The sequence below is a fragment of the Drosophila navojoa genome, chromosome 5 (assembly GCF_054131105.1).
Source record: "Drosophila navojoa isolate 15081-1374.11 chromosome 5, UAZ_NAV_1.0, whole genome shotgun sequence".
Classification (NCBI taxonomy): Eukaryota; Metazoa; Arthropoda; class Insecta; order Diptera; family Drosophilidae; genus Drosophila; species Drosophila navojoa.
Window position 1 is genome coordinate 16,425,859 of NC_142893.1, and position 22,171 is coordinate 16,448,029.

Below are 22,171 nucleotides of genomic sequence, written 5' to 3' on the forward strand. Positions count from 1 at the left end.
ATCGGCTCAACGATTCTTCGTGTATTCTTATACAGCTGCAAAAAATAAAATAGCACCACTTGTTTTTTTTTTTTTTTTTTAGCTTTTTAAGATATTTTTTAAATATATAAAAACGTTACATTACCTCAAAGATGGTAATTTTTAGTTTTTGCAATAACTAATTGTTATTTATTATTATATTTATATACATATATATTATTATATATATAGAGGAGAACTTCTTAGACTTTGCATTTGCAAGTGGTGCTATTTTATTTTTCGCAGCTATATGACTTTATAAACATAATCAATAATTCATAATCTGCTTAACTTCCTTCATCATCATATGTATATAAGATAAAGATATAAGAGCTGTTTCTTAAAGTTTTTTGTTCTCTTTTAAATTAAAATTTAAATATATATATGTATAAATATACTCGTATTGTATGTTAGATATATAATAAGCACAAGAGCAGAGTTTTTCCAGATTTTTTGTTTGTTTGTATTACTATTTTGTAAATATTTAATTAACATATATTTTGTATATATATGATAGGAGTAGATTTTACAGAGCTTCTTTATTTATATTTAATTAATTTAAATATTGAATGATGGAAGAAGATATATGATAGGCGTATAAGAGCTTCACTTTCCATTTTTTCGTGTTTACTATTTTATGAAAATTTAATTAGGTCGATATATATATAGCAGGCATAAATGAGATTTTTTTTTCCATTTTTTTTTCTTTAGTAACAAATTTTCAAATATTAAATAAGTATATAGTCAAGTTGTTTGTACAAAGCTTCATATTTGTTTGTGAAGATATTGTGTGAATTTATATAGTAGATATATGATAGGCATATAGTTGCTAGGTTTTAAATTTTTTTTTTATTAATATATTTGTTAATATTGACTAAATATATACATACATATATATTTTCTAGAGTTTTTCTTCATAAACTTTTATTTAAACACTGAAATAAATATGTAAATATTTAATAAACATAAATAGTAGATAGGCATATAAGAACTGCAACTCTTTTTTTTTTTTGTATTTCAATTTTTTAATTATTATTTTAATTTATTTTTTTTTAATATATATAAATCTAGTTTTACATATTCCCCAAGACTTGCACAAATTTAAGTCATAATAAAAGTACTTAATATATTTTTAAAGTCAATAAAAACAGATTTTGTTGTACTTGAGCTGGGCACATAAAACTACAGATTAAGCTGACATATTAACACATATTATAGAATATACATATATTTATAATTATATTTATATTAAAAATAAAAAAAAAACAAGTCGGCTATTTACTGGTCTATATTATTATGCATAGATTGCTGTTGCCCGTTCGATTCGCTTAAATTATTTACAATTCACAATTTGCAATTTGCTCTGCTTTATTCGCATAAAGCGTTTATTATACGATTCAGTAGGCTGTCTCTCTCTCTCTCTCTCTCCCTCTCTCTCTCTCTGTCTCTCTCTCTCTTTCTCGATATGTATATACCCTTCGTTAAGCATAAAAACGTCGTTTTAAATATGTTTTCCTGACGCAACAACAATAAATTATTATTGCAATTTTTTTAATGCGATGTAAATTATGTCGCTGCAGCTGTGTGCGTACTCACAGTGTGCGTGTGTGTGTGTGGGTGTAATTTGTATAAAGCCATTGAAATGGCAATCAATATGAAGCACTGGACACTGAAGCACATATACATATATAGGTAAATACATATGTATGTATATGTATGCATGTGTATAGATGGATAGATTGTATATAAACCTCAACAGACAACTGCCATCAGAAATGAGGCATTAAAGTTGGGCATAATTTGGTTAAGATTACATTTACGCAGCTGCCCTATGAATGGAGACCCAACGAGCTGAGCCGACCCGAGAGAGATTGAATGAGCTTATATATACCTATATATGTATGTATGTGTGTATGTATGTATTATAATAATGCGTTAATTGTGTACAATATGGCACAGCATAAACTCTCTTTATTTCAAATTATAAAGTAGGCGATCAAATTTTTGACACACACGAAATCAGTCGAAAATTATTATTAAATCAGTTTTATTTCGGGCAACTGAAGAGAATTTGAAGTAAAGTAGAATCTGGTAAATTTTCAAAAAATAAAGCAGCGCAGAATATTTTTATCAAACAGAAATCAGATCGAGAATTGCAATTAACAATTTTTCATTTTCATTTTAATTTCATATAATTAAAAGAAAAGATATAGGTCAACTTTAAAGTCTTCAAGCAACCTATACCAAATAATTTTAACAAACATAAAATCCATCGAGAAGACAATTACAATTAAAAGTTTCCTCTCTTTTTTGTTGAATTTTTCCAATAATTTTTCATTTTAATTCAAAGGTAAGTTTTCACGATCTCCGCGCAGTTCCATTCAAAACTCCCATTGCAGCTCCACTTGAGAGGATGAGCATGGTCGACCATCGCTTGTATTTGTGCAGCAAGTGCTGCCGGCGCTGCCTGTGGAGCGAGCTGTCCGCCCAGGAGCATCGCTGCGCACGCTGCCGGCTGCCGTTGCAGGCGTGCGCGATCTGTGATCGCCGCTTCGAGCCGCGCGATCGCTCGGAGCTCTACTGCAAGCGCTGTGACTTCCATTTGGTCAAGCAGGTCTCGAATACGCCGCCGCCAGTGCTGGACCTGGATCTGGATACGGAATCGGAGCCGGAAACGGAAGATGAAGCGGTAACGGAACCGGAACCGGAACTAATTGAACCGCCACGCGATCGCTCGATGGCACAGCGCTGGAGGGACATCAAGTCGGCAGCGGGCATCAAAGATGATCCATGATTGCTCGAGTGATGTCCAGGCTAGGGTATTATTTCCTGTACCCCATTGTTCCGTGAAATGCTCCACAGAAATATACATATGTATATAGCACTGGTATGATCACACTGCAATCCCTGCTCCATTTGGGCAACTTACATGCGGTTGAGTGTGGGTGCATTAAGACCGCCAGCTCATTATAATCAGTTTGTAGCATCCAGATTGGGGTCACATTATTGGGACTGTGATGGGCTTCGATGGGTCGCCGCTTGTAACATCAAAAGGCTCTGCGCCCAGTACACAGTCCTTAAAATGGATTAAAATTTCATTTAAATTTGCATTTAAATGAGCGCAGCGCACTCAAAGTAAATGCCCTCACTTAAGCACAGGACAAAGGGCTGACCAGACCCAGACCCAGACATCCAGACACTGAGACATGCAGACAGAACTCGAGAGTGCGATAGGTCCAGCTTGCCACATGGGCAACATTAAAAGCTCTTTGTTTTTTCTTTTGTTTTTTTCAGTGTATTCTTTTCTCTTTTCTTTTTGTTTTTTTTTTTTTTTACGCAACATTTCTACTGGCAGCTGCAGTTTCAGTTGATTACCTTTGGCAGCTGATAGGATAGGCGAGGCGTGGGCTTAAGCGAGCGATCTGCTACAGCTCCAGCTCCTGCTGCTCCTGCTGCTGCTGCATTTTAATGGGTATTACTTAAATATGTATATTTTACAATTAAATAAACGATTTTTATGCTCTTATGGCGCCCAGTTCCAATTTCAGCTGCTGTCCGGCCACCACTGGAATCCTCTCAGGTGGACCAGCCCAGTTCAGTTCAGTCCACTCCCAGACATGGACTCGTGTGCATTTTCCGCTTTGCGTGTTAATTAAATTGCAAAACTGCCTTAAGGACATTTTAATTGGCCTTCACTTTGTGGCACACTCCATTTATGCTGTGCACCAGTTGCAGTTAGTCCCATTCCCAACTTTCAGCTGCAATAGCTTCCTGTCTGTTAACCAATTCACTATATTTTTGTTATCGATATATTTGCTATGTGTCTAAATGCATTGAATATGGTTTTTCTTTCATATATATAAAGTTATTTTAATTTATATTATATCATACACATAATTATTAGTCATTGCTAATTGTTTGGCAATGTACATTAGTTATCGATAATTTTGTAGTGCTTGCAAATCGAAGAGAAGCTGTTTTTTCTTAGCTTTTACTGCATCATAAGTGGATTAGTTTAATTAAAATATCTATTTCAATTGAGAGAAATCTACCAGAAATAAATAAATTTGTTATCGATAAATTTGAAATTGGTATTAATGGTAAACTGAGTTTAGAAGCAATTTTAGTTAATTAGAAATACAAATTTGAGGCTTCAATATAAACAAAATATTACGATATATGTATAATATAGATTATATATATAATATATGTATGTCGCGCACCGATTTTTAATATTCGGATATACGTAAAATTTTTTTATGGCTGTCGGCAGCATAATCTATTTTGAAAATTTATAACGCTATTCATTAGTAAATTCCGAATATAGTTAACAAATAATAGCTTACTTACTGCAATTTATCGACTTAATTGATATCGATAAGCGCGCAAATCGAAAGAAAACTTATTGTATTATTCACTGCATCTGTGCATGTGACACATTGGACATACCATAGCTAGCTCATAGTCTATCCTGCTGCACATAGCCTTTCGATATCTTCTCCAATCTCCATAAATATTTGTTATCGATATATTGATTACTCCCGCAATTCAATCAAGTTTCCTGTGCCTTCAATGTGTATTATGAATGTATTTGGAAACGATTTCAGTTGGCTTCTCGTTCACATTGTCCTTGTCGTTGTCCGTCCGTCCCTCGTTTTGTCTGTTGGCGAAATAACAAATTTTCCAATTTGTTTCTTGATTTATTTTCACGCCAATTTCTTGGCGTTCGCCTCCGACGACGCTGCTGACATTTGTTTATTTATTTGCTTTCATGTTTTGTCTGCCGTCGTTTTCTCTGCATTTGCTGCTGCTGCTGCTGTTGCTGCTCCTCCTCCTGCTGCTCCTGCTCTTCCTGCTGCTGCTGGTTGCGTGAAATCACGAATGAATGAATGACTGCCCTGGCAGCCACCATGAATATTCATGGGCCATGCCACTATGAACAACAGCGGCTACAACAATAACTACAATAACTACAACAACAGCATCATCAGCCTCGGCAGCATTAGCAATAACAACAACAACAACAAGAACAAGATGCAACTAACTCAGCTTGCATTTCCGCTCTATGCGCCAACAATTCGCAGCGCCATTTCGCTGTCCATAGCAGCAGAAGCAGCAGCAGCAGGAGCAGCAGCAGCAGGAGCAGCAGCAGCAGGAGCAGAAACAGCAGCAGCAACAGCAGCAGCAGCTGTAGCTCAGCATCGTGGTTTGACTGCCCTTTGTGAGCGGGTATATTAAATGTGTTATTGTCTATGTACTGAAAAATTATTGATATATGAGAACAGCATAGCTTTCCCTAGGCTTCTTTTTGGTTATAGCTAGAGAGTCACTACCTCAAGGAGTGCCGAAATTTATTAGCAAATTATTTCGTATTAAAAGTAATTAATTGTTTATATATATTTTTTTAATCCAACTTTTATATATTCATATTTTTTTTATTATGTATTTTTATTATGTACTAATTATTGATTTGTTTTATAATTTATATATATTTTTTTTAGTATACTTTGTATTTTTATGTATATACATATATATACATATATCTAAACATCCTTTTAATATATTTTTTTTATTCCTTTTTTTTAATATTGATTTATTATTATTTATTTATGTTTTTTTTTTTTTAAATTATTTTTTAATATTGATTTATTATTATTTATTTATGTTTTAGTATATTTAGTTTTAATAAATTTTAATAATTTTGTAAAAATAATTTTAATATTTCATATTATTTTAAATTTTATATGATTATGTATTTAAACAAATTTTTGTTGTTTATTTATTTATTTATAGTTTTCATTTATTGCTTAATATTAAGTTTTATTCTTACTTAAATAGAAAAGAAAAAACATTTCATAGTTATTCTATAATTATATTAGTAAATCTTGTTTTCATTCTAATTTTTTTCCTCTTTAGTTCAATATTTATTTATTATTATATTATTATTATTAATTTTATATATTATTTAGATTTATGTTTTGATCGTTATATATTATTATTATTATTATCCCTTTTCTTTTGCAAGCACATTCACACTTCGACTTTTTGTGATTGGCCATCTTTACTTTCTTCTTCTTCTTTTTGTTCTGTTGAGTATTCGCTGTGCGCAGCTGTTTCTTGGCGAGATGCTGCAAATGGCCTGACTGCTTGTTGCTGTTATTGTGGCCATTGTTTCAGTCAACATTTTGTGGTTAAGTGAGGACCCCCACCTCCCCTCCCCTTCACCCTATCTGTGTGTGTGTGTGTGTGTGCAACAGTTTCTTGCAGGCCGCACAAAAGTAGGCAATGCTTTGCGCCTCGCATCGAACAGGAAATTTAATTAAAAGCGCTTTGTCCACGATATCAAATATAGGATATATATGTATATATATACTTATATATATATATGTATATATGTATAAGTAGTAGAGACCACAACTTACAGCGACTGAAGCTGGTTGCCTGCCGTTCGTTCACTGCCAAGTTTTTACACTGCCGTCCACTGCGCTCGGCTGAGCTAACGAACTGTGACTACAATCAGCGCACTGCCTGCACTTGACTTTAGTACATTTTGGCTAGCCAACGGCCAATGGCCAATGGGCAATGGCCCAATGTTGTGATTTTTAGCCCACATTTTGGGTCGCCTCATGAGAAACATGTCAGCTGCTGCTGCTCCTGCTGCCGGCCTCCGACTTCTGTTGATTGCTCCGGAACAATCGCAAAGGCATATTGTCTGACACACACACACAGACACACTCACACACATAGACACACACACACACACAGACCACTACGAACTGCGATGCTTGCAACGATTCAGAATCTATTGATTTTCAGCGCTAATTACTATTGAATAAGAGTGTGTGTGTGTGTGTCTGTGTCTGTCTGTCTGTCTGTCTGTGTGGCATTGTACTGGCGTAACAGCTGAGAGACCACTTGTTTCCTAATTGTAGCTTTCCGATAAGATTACTGCACGATTTTTTGTTTGGCCAGGACTAATCGTTTTGACCAAAGGTTTATGGCCTTAAATATGAGTTAAGGTGGTTGAATTGTGGCTGTGATGTGAACAATGTAATTTTTTTTACCTTATTCATACCTGAACGGTAGGCTAGATATAATAACTATTTATATTTTTTATTATAACAGACAATTGATAATCAAAATTATAAGTTTTTGTGTAGAAGTTACATATATGTGTATATATTTAAATTAATATGTCTTTTAATTAGATTGCAATAATTTATTGTTCAATTTCTCTACTTTTAATTTCACATAACGATTCAGAGATTCTCATTCTGGGCATCAATTAACTCATAACTAATCTTGGCCTGAAATAGGTCAACATAGCAAAGCTAAATAATATTTCATTTGCTACATTCAGAAATGCAAAGAAAGAAATGTCTAAATGGGTTTGGCCGACTGCTAGATGCCCTGTATAGCTACGTTAGCTTATCTATATAATATGTATAATAAGCCGATATATCCTTCATAAGTTTAGCTTCCAATGACAAAGCTGCAGCTGATCCATATTCACAAGCCTCTAATACCTAGGAGAATTTCTCCCAGCTATATCCAATTATTAAACCAAAAAAACCTCTATAGATGCTCATAAAGAGCATCGGGCAGTAGCAGGGGAAAAAAACCGCTTTTGCCTTTTGGCAAATCGAGCAAACTTTGTAGACCATTAGAGAGTCGTCCTTGTTACTTTAACTTCTGCTACGGCTAGAGCCCCTCAGCTCCTTCTCCTGCTCCTCCTCCTCCTCCTCCTTCTCTTCTGTGTGTTCCGCTGGCAATGCTATGTAATCTTTGATTTTGCATGAGCAGATTTTATAGGGCAGGTCCAGACGCGCGCTCTCTCTCTCTCTCTCTCGGTCTCTTGGCGCTGCGGCCAGTGTTAGGGCGCTGCAGCTGTATAAATTTTACATTTGTTTCCTTTCAATTTAACAATGTGTACTTTTCGTATTGTTTTGCTTTATAGAGCAGCTCGCGAATCGGGCAGCCAGGAAACGGAGACGGAGACGGGTACGGGTACGGGGCGTGGCTCTTGAGGGTTGCCAGCCATTTTTCACGCGAGCCAAGCTCTGGGTGAATGCTCACTTCATCGCCTGATTTCGCAATATTTATGATTAGCAATTTATTATTCATCATTTTCGAGTGCGCAAACAAAGCGCCAACTCAAGCAGTAGTCGGGAAAAATCGAATGATGTTCCGCAATAAGTCTTCAACCACGGGCCAAAACTCTGAGTGGGTCGGTGGCGGTTGGGCTGGGTGATTGGGTGGTTTTCGTGTACCGCCATTAACTTGCACTTAATTTGATTAACTGAAAGCCGATGTTTACATGCGCTGCATGCCAGCAAATCTATCAAAAATGTGTAGAATACTGGAGCAAGCGAATTGCGGCCGGGCGAGCTGAATTGATGGCTGCAGTGTCTGCCTTGAGCATCAGGAGCAGGCTTAGTGTGTGACTTGTGTAAATAATCCGCCATCTTTCTATATTATATTTATATGTATAGCTGTGCATTAATGGGCGTGTTACACAATGGGGGAAATAAAATATATACGTTTTGAAAAGCAGCCACTTGAAATTGAAGTATTTGTTTCGGTTGCTTCACTAACCTGTAATCATTGCTGACAGCATATGCTAATATATATATATGGTTGCATATATAAACGAAAGTTACATCCGATCAGCGCGGCAGTCAAGCATGCTCTCTTGCTCACTCTTATTTTACTTTCAGCTAAACTTAAGCCTCGCAGATTGAACTGATTGCATTGCAGCTCAGGATGAGAGTAAGCAGTACAGACATAGACACACATTAAATGTAACTTCCACACACTTACACATCTAAACTGTTAGCGTAGCCTGCAGAAGTGTGTAAATTTTCTCTCAGAGTATAACAACTTTGCTCTCTCGCTTTTTTTAAATCCTCGTTGCTTGAATATTACCACACACACACTAATACGCACTTTGCATATCGACGACAAAAAGCTTCGCCAAACCTGTGCTCACACTAATACATTTACATAGGCTTTATGTAAGCTCTCTCTACTCTCTCCTTCTCTGTTAGGCTGCTTCAATACTAAGAGCTTGCATATTGACGACGAATCGCGCACGTTTACTTACACTAATACACATTTACACACTTCGCTCTGTGCTCTCAGCTAATACACGCTCGCGCTCTCACTGCTTGAATATCGCCGAATATATCGTTTGGCTAGCCCATACTTGCACTAATACATTTACATATTTTGCTCAGACTATGCAACTTATATTGCTCTCTCTCTTTTTTGCAATCTTAGTTGCGAATTAAGAGGAGAGAGAATGAATGGATGAATTTATATTATTAAAAAAAAACTAAATGTATATGTGAGAGTTAGTTAAATTTATTTTCTTAATCAAGATCAAATTAATGCAATTTGGAATGTACTTTTATAGAGTAATAAAAATAATTTCTATACTAATTTCGTTGCTCATATTCTCCACATACATTTACCATTGTTTCAATTATTTTCCCTCGCATGTGAGCAATAACGCAATTCATTACGTATCGAACCCATTACGGGTTTTTGCATTAGTGAATAGCTATAAATTACTGCTGCCATTATTGGAGAACATAAATACATATAATATATACGTATGTATATATATATTACCGGGCGACACTTTGCATTCGATTTAAAATTATTTGCAATTATATTAAAATGTTAATGGCCGCAAGGCGAAACGCTTCAATGTCTCTGCGGGCTATTTACACATTCCAATAAATTTCTGGCCCAAAACGAATTTTCGAACATTTGGCGAGAGTTTTACATATTTGTTTCTTCCTCCACTTCCACCACCTCTCGCCTCTTTTACATTCTTTTTTTTTTCGCTTACGAGCGCATTATTGGGCTTGGGTATGGCGCTCAGTTGGCACTTGAAAATAGAGCAATATCCACTTGCATATGTCGCGCGGACAGTTTAAGAATGAGTCGACGCCATAAATATTATTGATGGGCGGGGCAACGCCCACCAGACGATGATTGCGGAAAGCGGATGTAAAACCTTGGCAATGACAGTTTCGGGTGCCGTCTGTTATGCAAATGTCGTCGTATGCCAGCGTCTGCTGTACTCGCGCTGCCTGCTCTGACTGTGTTGTGTGTGTGTGTGTGTGTGTGTGTGAGTGAGTGAATTCATTGTGCATGTGTGAGTAAGTGTGTGTTTCTTTGCGTGTGTGTGTGTGTGTGTGTGTGTATCGACGCCTGTTTATATGCAAATCTTTTTTTTCGGTCGCGCCTGGTTTGGCTTTCGCTTTGCTTTCTTTCGCTGCAGCGCCGCCTGTTTTATTTCTTGCATTAAATTAACATCAATAAAATGTGTCGTTTGTATTTTTCCCTTCTGTCTGTCTGTCCACCCTGCCTACACGGACTCTGCTCCCTTTTGCTGCACTTCTCTAGGCCATAATTCGTAGCTAATGCCAACATGTGCTGCCATTTGTCCATGGAGGTTGAATGACATTAGCTATTCTATAGAGAGGCAGTTATCTATGTTTATCACAAAATACATGTATATAAAATTCACACTCTTTCCTCAAACAAAGTAAGCTATACTATATAATACACAAAAGAAAAGTATACAAAAAAAAATTAAAAATAAATAAAAAACAATTGCAAAAAAATAAATAAAAACCAAAAAACATAAAAAAAAAGAACCATCATGAGTTATAATCAGTTTCAATTGATGCCAACACACTCAGTGCGTTTGCATGAGATCGATCTAACGTTGCGGCCCAAAACCGAGTATATCAACCTACCCGTATTGGGTCTCTATATTGTTGGCGGCATGCTGCTCGCCTTCAGCCTCTGCTCAGTGGTTTGTATCCTCATTATGGTATGCTGCGGTGGCTTGATTTTTGGCCCAAGCAATGATGCAATGTTATAGCATTGTAATGCCACCCGAGAACTGCAATTATCGTTTTGTGCTCTAGTTTTGATATTGAAAAATGTAGAAAAGATTCATTTTTTAATAACAAAATCAGAGTGCAAAATGTAATGCGGAATATGGTTGGGAATAAGGTGAGTTATGGTACTATATACAAAAGAGTCTCTTTAATCTATACTATCCGATTCCTAAACAGGCAGAAGATACATGGGAACATGATAGAGTGAAACTGATGGAAGCTATACTGGAAGAGCGTGAAAGGCAGAAGAGAAGAGAGATAGATAAAACAAATGAGAAACAGAAATAGAAAGAGTGAGAGCATAGTTAGTCAAGTTGTATGCACATTGTATGAATGTGTATGTGTGTGAAATAATGTCAAAACATGTTTAGAAAAGATAATAAAAGTATCAAAATTTGTTGTAGAAATCGCCAAAGTGTGTTTACTCTAAAGAGTAACTGAGTTGGTAAAGATTTGAGTAGTTGATAGTTGGTGTAGAACTAAGAGGAGATCTTGTAAAATAGATTGAATCAGTCTTAATGAGCTCATTGTATTGTTTATTGCAGTAGAGTAGTTACAGTTTATCTAAAGTTTTAATCTGCTGAGAATGAATTCATGACCCATGAGCGAAAGTTCAAATGCCTCTATAATCCTTTAACACTTACAAATAATAAATCAACTTGCCTAATATACTAACTAATGCAAGCAACATTTCAACTAAAGGCAAGTTGAAGTTTTACTACAAATTAATAAATAAATACATGCATTGCCTAATGCTCGTAAATACAACAAAGATTAAACGAAAACTCATGCAATGCGAAAGCTGGGCGGCTTTCCTTTCGATGGGGGGCGTGGCGGTGCTGCTGAGCTAACAAATCAACATGGTCATGAAATATTAATATTAATGCACAAATATTGAAAGAAAGTCTGCATGCGAGACCGTGAGCAGGAGCAGCAGGAGCAGGAGGAGCTGGGGCAAGTTCCTAAAGGCGATTCGCAAATGCTTCTATACCTAAGTGAAATGCTAAAAGATTGATGACTCGGCGTCTTTGTGTATGGGTGTGTGTGTGTGTATTGGCCGGACACTCGTGTGTGCGTGCTTATAAGAATTTATGGCAATGTGTGTGTACGTGTGTGCGAGGGCAGCGCTGCGTATACGCAATATTTTTATTTATGTATTATGAATCAATGCGAGTAGCGTGCTAAGGCTTTGTGCACTGGCCATGGCTATGAATTTTAGGGCAGTCAGCTTGTCAGTTTGGCATAAAAAAGTATATTTATATAAAGTATGTATGTGTGTGAGTGTGTGTCTGTGAGTGTGTATTGCCCACTAAAACAAAAGGATAACAATAACTTTCGAGCAGGAGGCGGCGGTTGGCAGCGCAATTTTTACGAAAGGTCTATGTGGGGGCGGATTATGCGTTTGCTGGGCGTTGGATTTTGGCTTATAAATAAGCTCACTTACAGCACTGCGCATAGAGCGCGCCCATAAAAATTGCATGAAAATGAAAGACATCTACACACACACACACGCACAACAATCATAGACAGAGGCCGAACCCTGTGCATTCCAGCTATAACTGGGCCAAAAAAAAAGAGAAAAAAACCTACATAAGTGCGTATGTTTTTTTCCATCTTCCTCTTCCTCTTTTTTACGTAAAAAATTATACTATTACAATCAAGTTTACGAGGGCTATTCGGTCGCATTGCTTGAGTGCCAATGAATATGATGATGGCCGGGCAATGATCAGCCGTTTAGATGATGATGATGATTGTGTTGGCTTTCTCTTCTCTTCCGGATATAAAATCAACGCAAATGGTAGACATGGTGGGTGTCTGTGTGTGAGTGCGAGTGTGTGTGTGTGTGTGTAGACAACGAAATATTATCGTCAGAAGTTGGCATAGGTTAAAATGTTTGAAAGCGTTCAAGCTGGGAATACAGCTCTGTACACGATTTACTATAGACTGAGTGGGTGGATGTACATAGATTAGTATCTGAACTTAGGAAGAACTTGTCAGTATATATCTTATAATTAAGAGCTTGTTATATTAAATTTATATATAGGAAAGAGTAAGGAAATGTGATTAAAATATATATATTTTATATAGATAAATTTGCTAAGCTTATAAATTGATTTTTAAACATAAACAACTTTTATAATGATAAACAAAATAAGAACAAATTAGAAATAAATATAAATATAATACGAAATATAATAACGAGATATCAACTTTAATTATGCATATATAAAATTGACTTATACTTCCTAACTATTTATGTATGTGTTCTACCTCTACTACAAGCCCCATTGAATATAGACAACTTCCACTCTTCTCTTCTCTTATCTTCGATTAACACTTAAGCCCTCAATTCTCTCGCTAGCCCCCAGAAGGCTTGCCTTTACAGCTTAGTGACGTCACAGAGCTAAGCGCTCTGCCTTTTGGCATCTTGACATTGATGATTCCCCAGATTTGCTGCAGCTGCAGTTGAGCCGAAATGATTTTGCTGTTGCATGGGGCTATTACATTCCTTGCAGCTGTAAACTTTTGCTTACCCTGCCAATTGCACTCTGTGTTCTCCTTTTATGCTCGCGCCCAACTACAACATTTCGTGCTTTCTTTATGCATTCGCTCACAGCCAAACGCACTCTCAACACCCAACAACATGAGCAGCAAAGGAACATTTTGCTAGCTGCACTCAAATGGCTCTTTTTTTGTACTATACTCCCCTCGACATAAGTCCAGATGGAAAGTGCGGAGGCAGAGAGAGAGAGAGAGGGGCAGGCAGGTAAAAACTGCTCCAGCTAAAAGGGTTGCCAACAACTGCAACAACAGCAACAACGAAGGCAGCAGCAACAACAACAGCAACAACATTCAAAACGAAACTTTGAAAATCGACAAGCGGGGCTTTTGACTGCCGCTCAGCTTTTTGCCTCTTGACGTCGCTCTCCCACGGCCTCTGCTTCTCCCTCTTTCTCTTTCTGGCACCCACTACATAGTGTAGTTTTTTTTTTCGCGAGCTTCGGCCACTTTTTTGCGCCACAAAACTTTACACTTTGACATGCAGCCACGTGTACGACTATGTTTGTGAGTGTGAGTGGGAGCGTGAGAGCGGCTCTGTGAGTGTGAGTGTGTGTTTGTGAGTTGAATGCGAATTCGTTTGAGCGCTTTGCCTGACATTCGCTTTGAATGCAGGCAATGGGCAGCGCTTTGCCATTGCCTAACAAACTAATGCCAAATGCCTCAAATAGTTCGTGATTAACAGGATGTCACAAAGCTTTTTCATTTTGTTGCTTTTCAGAAGTGGAAGCTTTTATGGTATTGCGAAATATGTTATGCAGAAAGGGATTATATTTGATTTAAATATGCAGGTATATATTATTAATATTAATTTATTAATATTATTATATTAACTTGCTGAATTCGAATTTTCAGATATTTTGGAAAGTAAAATAGGTAATATTTATTGAATTAATTCCAACATCTAAGCCAATAACAACTAATTTTTATGCTTAGTTCTTATATCTTATATAAGTACGTATTAAATTTTTTATATATAAAATTAAATTAATTTTGTAATTTTTTTAATTGAATAAAAAACTAATAAATTACTGCCTTGCATTATATAAAAAAATAATTCAATTAGCTTTATCTTGAATGAAATTGATTTAAAATCAAATTTATAAAAAAACACGCTTGACATATATTTAATATAAATATTTCTGAAGCTAATAGAATGGCCTGAAGCAGCAGTTAAATTTAAACTACAAAGCTTAATAATACCCTTTATTCTAATCAAGCTCCGTTATCCATTATTTAATTTATGACATACTCATCAATTTGCCTACAGGCTTGTACACTTATTAACAACTCAAATATATTGTTTAACGCATTTCGATTCAATTGTTTTCGATATGCATTGTAAATGTAGGCTTTATCCATTAAGCAGTTGGTCGGGGCTGCCATTAGGGCACAAATACAGTCATAATCATCAGCAAATGCTCTACCTTTCTCTCTCTCTCCACAAAGCAAACACACACACGCTCGCATATGCAAAGCTTCACATAATGCACACACACACGTGCGAACACTTGAAAATCTTTCAGCTCGCATGAATATTTTAAAAACTCGCTCAGAACTTATTCAAATTATGATAATGATGGGAACGGCGAGTGCTTGGCAAATTGTGCATGTGTGTGTGTGTATGTTTGCGTTTGTGTGCTTGTGTTTTGGAGAGGGTTGAGGCTCGCTCTTGCCACGCTTCTTCACTCTTCACACTCTCTTTGCCTGAATGTCAGTGTGCGTGTGTTTGTGTGTGTGAGTGAAGCGCTAACGAGCGCAGGTACTTGGGCGACCCAGGCACAAGTCCCAGCTCGCAATTCCCATCTAGTTCCCGTAATGCATTTCATTAATTTGTATACAATTCCCTTCTTTTCTTTCTTATTTTTGCGAATCATCAGAGAGATGTATGTGTGTGTATAGGTGTGTGTGTGTGTGTTTGGCAGTTTATGAGCACTTTTTGTGAGTGGATCGCCATCGGCATCATTAGAAGTCACTTCACGACAAAACTCTGCCCTCGAGAAGGAGTTGAGAGTGCTCCACTTGACTTTGAGCTCCTTAATTTCTGTATTCAGCATTCTGTTCTGGTTTTTGGTAAGCTATTGAGTAAATATAGAAAAATGTGTGATTTACATGTTTTAGTCTTTATTTGAAATTGTTATTTTATATCAAAAAATTTATTTTATTGATAGATTTGTATATTGAGAATTTCCTTTATACACTGTTAAATTAGTTGCAAGAGATTCTGATTTATAGAATATTAATAAGCAATATCTCTTAGCCAAAAATTATATAAAAAGGCTTTTAATAATTTTCATAATATATATTATATATTATTTTTCAATATTTTTACCATAAGCATGCTCTGCACATAGTTTCTTCAGTATTTCAGTAAAATTTTTAGATATATGTGTGTTGAAAAATTCCATAAAAATCGGGATGGATGCTTACAAGGAGAGCAGAACTGAGTATTACCGGCCAACTGTGCTCCCAGATCAGATAGCAGATGATTCGATTGAGAGTGGAACAGCGATTCTGATCGTCCTGGCGGTCGTTTGCCTTTTCATTGGCTTCTGCTGTCTGATCTTCATGATTGGCATCTTCTGTGGCCAGAACTGTTGCAACACCAACGACGCGTACAGGTAACAGTTAGAGCAGGTGAGTGAAGATCTCAACTGACTAGGAGTTCAATAATTATTGCTATACATTCAGCAGCAGGGAGCGTCAATTGGGAGCATGAAATTCCAACAGATGTAGTAGGTTTTGCTCAGAAATGTATGCCAACAGTTATAGCTAAAAGTATGTGTCAATTTTAAATCCTATAAATTATAAATATTGCCTTAAACGGAAGTGTTGTTGGCTTCATAATAATCGCTATACCATTGTTAGCTGAAAGTCTTGGCGGAGCTATCTGAGCCGTCTCATGGCTCCATTGTGACAAATGCGAAACAGTTGGCTGAAACAGTTCTCGGACAGATGCGACTGCAAGAGTCTTAAATGCACTCAGCACTTTGTCAGCTCGCAGACAGCTGAGATGCAGCATCCATTTCGCCTTGGCCAGTGGCTGCAGTCTATATGGTCTAGAGTCATATACTTGAGTATGACATGAGCTTTACATCTCTTTCGGGCTTAGCAGGAGGCAGTGGTGGGGGGGTGTTTGCTGTCTGTCTGCAGAAGCATAAAAAGTATCACTTTACTTCTGCCAGCCTGAGCTGATGTTTTCTTCTCGCCTTCTTCTTGTTGTTTTGTCTAAATTTCGTTGCTTCCATATTCAGTTTTATAATTTTTGCTCACAAGTTTTTGTGGTGCATGAAAAAGTTTTCATTGCCACAGGAAAAACTTCAAACTTCTTTTTTGTTTTTTTACGTTTTTTATGCTCTGGCAGAGTTTTGGCAGAGTGCATGTGCACTTAGAGTGTGTGGATATAGATTTATATATATGTAAGTATTTATTTTTATATATGCATACATAATTCTGTCCTTCAAGCTCTTCTTCTACTCATCTATTTTAGCTTTCCTTAAAAGGACTTTTGCTAAATTCATTTTGTCTATTTCTAAGTCTATTTGTTCAATTTGATTTGATCCATCAACCTGTCTTATAGCTTACCCGATCGATATAATTGGGTTTTCTTATCAAAGCTACGTAGCTTACATTTATTTATATTTTTCATTAAGATAATGTAAAGTATTGCAGATCTATAAATAATTTTTATTCATTGAAAAATATAAATATTAGTCAATATAGTATAATATAATATATAATCATATATCTAAGATGTAAAATTGGATGTTCCCTATGAGAATTAATAGAGAGAGATTCGAAATTTCCATTCTTATTTAAAAATAAAAAGATACCATAATAATAATTATTTTTTTTTTAATAATGATATATTTAAATACATTTCCAATCATAACAGAATATCCACAAAAAAATATATTAAAAATTAAAAATATAAATAATAATATATTGGTATATACTCCCCATTAAAACTCTCTTTATCAAACCAATATACCAAAACTAGTTTTTTACAGGGTATACAAAAGTAATTTATTGCGCATTAAGTAGATTACTGTTATTGTTTTTCGCATTTCATGATGAGCACATTAAAGATGACGCAGAGCTAATGTGTGCCCGATATCTTATGCCTAGAAATAAATTATAATATCTCTTATTCGGAAAGGTGCTTAAGTGGTATCAACCTGGCTTAGGCTACCTGCCCAGCCAGCCAACGAATTCTCGAAATTTCTCCAGTTTCCGCTGTCCGCCCCGTGCGGAGACCTGCTGCCATCGCTGCTCCACAATCAGACGCTCCTCCTCGTCGAGGGTGTTCATATATCGCTTGAGCTTCTTGCCAAAGGATTTGAGCAACTGCGTCGAGCGCATTTGGATCGTGCGCTTCCAGCGATCGAAGCCCGTGCGCTGCAGACAGAGGGAAATCAATTGCACCTCAATGCTCGATGTCTTCTCGGCGGCATCGGCGTCCAGGTAGATGTCCACGATTTCGTAGAACAATTGCAGCGCTGCCGCTGTGTAGTTTCGCTCGTGCCGGAGGAACACCTCGAAGCTGTTCAGGTAGCTGAGTATGATGGGATTCTGTGAGTCCAGCACGAGCAGATCGTCGACCACGCTGTCCACCAGCTCTGTGGCATGCTCCATCGCACGCTTCGTGATGGCAGCCAAACTGTGCTCCGCTTGGGCTGTCAAGCGGCTGCGCCCGAGATCTCCATAGCTGGCCACCAGAGGGAGCTGTGGAGCAACAGATTCGTCAATGGCACAAACTTTTGATCTACGCACAGTTGACAGCTTACGGGCGATAGCAGGAGAAGCAGCCAGCCGTACTGGATGAGTGGATGACTCCGGGTGTTCATGGTGTTCACGGTGACACCTTGACAGTTGTTTGCCAACTGAACGTCTCAGAAACGGGCCACGACCACATGGCCAGGCAGATAGCCTTATCATGGGCCAGATAGATAGTCTTATCCATGCTAACGAATTGCCTACAGCTTGACATGACGCTGACACACGCCACGCCCATGTCGACTGATAATGTCCCATTGATAATGGGAAAATGTGAATTCAAATGCCTGTAATTCATTCGATTTGAATAATCAAGAAATAGATAAAACAAAGAATGCGCAAAATGAGTGAAAATTAACATTTGAAGTTGTTGTTGATTGACTTGATTAGTGATTAAGTATAGATGTATGATAAAGGTTTCTGATCTTGAGCTGGGAACTACAATTGTTGTAGAAAAAGAAGAGAATTTTAATTTGTAGTTGGCAAGTTGTCTGAAGAATAAAAATATGAATGGATAGATTGTTTCAATAAATATTATAAATAAAAAATCATATAAATTATAAAGGAACTTCCGTATTTCTACAGAAATATTGCTACTCATCTATTATATCAACATATATTAACTGTTTCTCACATAACTTTCTATAAAGCTAATATATTCTACATAGGCACACACCCTAAAAAGGTAAAGATTATTTTTAAAAATATTATACATCAGTTCAGAGCATCAACAATAAACATTATTATGAATGTCTTAAACTCAGTGTAAATAAAAACAAGTAAGAAGACTCTAGTCGAGACTGCTCGACTAGGAGATACCCTGAACCCTCCAAGCTGATATTCTTATCATTCTGCACTTCTTTTATGCACGCACACACACTTACACATGCACCCACCCTCACGCGCCCGCGCTCTGCTTGGGCTGCGCTGCAGTGTGGGCAATAGTATGAGAATTTACTTGGTGAATAACTTCTTTTGTCAACATACGATATTAATGAAATTTTCTGGGCGTAATTATATGGTCAAAATGTGTGTACATTCCGAAGCACAAGTCTCTACTACTTGAAATGCGTTTTTTACAAATTGGGGGCGAAGGGGGCGTGGCATCCAAAATCTGTTGATTACAAAATGTTTGTATTCATTATCTGTATATACACAGTAAATCTGAAGTCTCTACGTCTAATAGTACCCCGATGAGGCTCAAAAAACAAAATCAATTTTTCGATTATTCTCGATAAAAAAGTTATCGGATGAGTTATCGAAAAAATAAAGCAAACTCGTACTGCGTATGGTATACACGAGTATGCACACAAAATTTCAGCTCTCTAGCTCTTATATCTTCTGAGATCTCGGCGTTCATACGGACGGACGGACGGACGGACGGACGGACGGACGGACGGACGGACGGACGGACAGACGGACAGGGCTATATCAACTCAGCTCGTCGTGCTGATCAAGAATATATATACTTTATGGGGTCTGCGATGATTCCTTCTGCCTGTTACATACTTTTACACAAAAACATTATACCCTGATTTCCCATTTTCAATGGGTTCAGGGTATAATAATACCAAAGAATATTTCTTATCTGATTGGCAAAGACTAAAACTCTTTATATAGTTTGGATAAATATCATAACACAAAATACGCAGCTGACCGTAGCTTAAATTTGGGGCATGGAAAATTGATGTGGCGCAACTAATTCAAATGGCGCTGAAAGGAAAGCTGAGGATGCTCTTTAACAAAAAACAAAATCCAAGGGGATGACAAAAACTACGCAGTCGGGTGAGCGGAAACGGTTGCGGATAAAATTAATAATGGCCAAATAAAAGTTCTCTGCCTCACTCGAGTGCTAATGGAGCTGGCGGTGTGGGCGAGGCGGGGCGGGCGGGGTTATTGCGCCGGCGGGCAAACGGCGTGTGTGACAAACGTCGCAATCGTATGTGGGTCAGTGGCATATGATGAAAATTGGTGGCATCATCAACTTCGCAAATGGCGAATAAAAAGCGGTATTACTGGCCTTTTTGCACTGTCTGGATTTTTTCAATGGCTGCAATTGAGAGTTTTGAGAGGCGGCAAATCCCAGCGCTCGCCTCGCATTACCCGCGTTCGGCTGCACTTAAAACTTTGATAAGCCAAGCTGACTGCCATTGTTCGTTCGGGCAGACAGAAAAAATAAAATCTGCAATCATCCGGCTATAAATGAAAAAGCTGCTCTGCTACTTATTTCGATGGAGCTTCATTGATAACTTTGCTCCACATAGAATACTTATATACATATACATTTCTTGTTTGCCTAATTAGCTTTTGCTGTAAATTTCATACAAAAAACTTTAAAGCCGCGCACCGAAAACCACCTTGGAGCACGGCAGTCGAGCATTAACTAAATCGGCGAACTAGGCTTGCGCGCCTGCTAAGCTGACTCCCTCTCTCTTCTCTTCAAAGCAGCTGAGGACGAGAGTAAGCAGCGCAGCCATAGACATACAATAAGTGTGACTTGCATGCTCACACTTTTACATCTCACGCACTCACACATCTGAATCGACTTTTTCGTTCGGCTATATTGTCAGTATACACACATACTCGCATGCAACTAATATTGTGCTCATTAATACTTATGCATTACAATTGTCTCTCAAAGTTCGTGCTCACACTAATACATGTACACACCTCGCTCAAATCAAGCTCCTCATACTCTCGCCTTCTCTGTTCTGCTCCTTAAATACTAAGCTTGCATATCGGCGACCAAATAGCTCTCGCCTACTCGCACTAGTACACATTTAGACACCTCGCTCTGTGATCGCAGCTTATGTTATGCTCGCGTTGTTTAATGCTTACTGCTTGAATATTGCCGAATAAACTGTGCGGCTAGTCTCTTCTTCCATTAATACATTTACATATTTCGCTGAGTATGCAATTTATATTACTCTCTCCCTCTTTCAATTGTAGTTTCTTGAATATCGGTGATGAACTCATTCGCATCTACTCACACCAATACAAAGCTAGACACCGCTCAGAGTACTTATATTTTAATGTATTGGAGTCCTTTAACGAAAATGTACAGAAGATAATACTAGTCGTTTTACAGCTAATAATCGGCATGTAATCAAGTATCTACTGCTAAACAATTACGTCCACAGAGACACACATATATAATGCATGTACATATAACTCTCAGAACTCTCACAACAGATTTATGCCAGAAATATATGGCTAAGCAATAAGCAACTCAGGCCCTGTCAATCGCAGCTGAAGGGAAACATGAAGAGGGCTGCGGAGAAGAAGAAGACGAAGGAGAAACACAAGTGTTGTAAATTCTATCCTGCCCCTTCTTCAGCGCGTATTCAATACCACCCTTGGAGCCACTCGGCGCTCGCATGCAAATTTCAATAACTTATATTCGTAACCCTTCCGCCAACTGACACTGAATATCAAATATGAGGCAAGGCGCAGACGAAGTACGAAAATTATTTGCATACTTTCTGGGGATGCTTGGCGCAAAAAAAAGTGAAAAACAAGAAAAACTTCAACGAAACAAAGGCTACAGAATATAAGCAACAAGAAGAGTTAATACTAAAAGCTGACGAAGGCAAAATACTCTTACACACATAGCCTTTTGTGTATCTGTATCTGTATCTGTATCTGTATCTGTATCTGTATCTGTATCTGTATCTGTATCTGTATCTGTATCTGTATCTGTATCTGTATCTGTATCTGTATCTGTATCTGTATCTGTATCTGTATCTGTATCTGTATCTGTATCTGTATCTGTATCTGTATCTGTATCTGTATCTGTATCTGTATCTGTATCTGTATCTGTATCTGTATCTGTATCTGTATCTGTATCTGTATCTGTATCTGTATCTGTATCTGTATCTGTATCTGTATCTGTATCTGTA

The 22,171-nt window shown here is 37.3% G+C and overlaps 2 protein-coding genes and 2 long non-coding RNA genes across 5 annotated transcripts; 3 read left to right on the forward strand and 1 right to left on the reverse strand.

Moving 5' to 3' along the window:
- The first annotated feature begins 2,058 nt into the window (after positions 1–2,058).
- On the forward strand, positions 2,059–3,301 carry LOC115565316 (protein FAM76B). Of its 2 annotated transcripts, XM_089262442.1 has the most exons (3): positions 2,059–2,109; positions 2,221–2,368; positions 2,418–3,301. In XM_089262442.1, the coding sequence occupies exon 3, from the start codon at positions 2,432–2,434 to the stop codon at positions 2,810–2,812; it is 381 nt and encodes a 126-aa protein (XP_089118568.1). In that variant the 5' UTR covers positions 2,059–2,109; positions 2,221–2,368; positions 2,418–2,431; the 3' UTR covers positions 2,813–3,301. The 2 variants fall into 2 exon arrangements, with proteins under 2 accessions (XP_089118568.1, XP_089118569.1); XM_089262443.1 differs by having other exon boundaries at positions 2,100–2,368.
- A 7,281-nt stretch (positions 3,302–10,582) lies between these two features.
- Positions 10,583–11,344, forward strand: LOC149091108 (uncharacterized). Its single transcript, XR_016197047.1, has 2 exons — positions 10,583–11,052; positions 11,115–11,344. It is a non-coding gene; the product is annotated as an uncharacterized LOC149091108 (long non-coding RNA).
- A 4,488-nt stretch (positions 11,345–15,832) lies between these two features.
- On the forward strand, positions 15,833–16,325 carry LOC149091109 (uncharacterized). The gene is made up of 2 exons (XR_016197068.1): positions 15,833–16,133; positions 16,191–16,325. It is a non-coding gene; the product is annotated as an uncharacterized LOC149091109 (long non-coding RNA).
- A 1,171-nt stretch (positions 16,326–17,496) lies between these two features.
- Positions 17,497–18,456, reverse strand: LOC115565429 (uncharacterized). Its single transcript, XM_030390589.2, has 2 exons — positions 18,284–18,456; positions 17,497–18,221 (listed from the first exon to the last, which is right to left on the reverse strand). Exons 1-2 carry the CDS (start codon positions 18,341–18,343, stop codon positions 17,685–17,687), a joined length of 597 nt encoding a protein of 198 aa, XP_030246449.1. The 5' UTR covers positions 18,344–18,456; the 3' UTR covers positions 17,497–17,684.
- Between the last annotated feature and the right edge of the window lie 3,715 nt (positions 18,457–22,171).

Excerpts from the sequence above, each read along its gene's own strand:
- LOC115565316 (XM_089262442.1), top strand. The coding sequence starts at position 2,432 with ATGAGCATGGTCGACCATCGCTTGTATTTGTGCAGCAAGTGCTGCCGG.
- LOC115565429 (XM_030390589.2), bottom strand. The coding sequence starts at position 18,343 with ATGAACACCCGGAGTCATCCACTCATCCAGTACGGCTGGCTGCTTCTC. Across the intron at positions 18,222-18,283 it reads TGCTTCTCCTGCTATCGCCC|CTCCCTCTGGTGGCCAGCTA; the intron begins GTAAGCTGTCAA and ends GTTGCTCCACAG.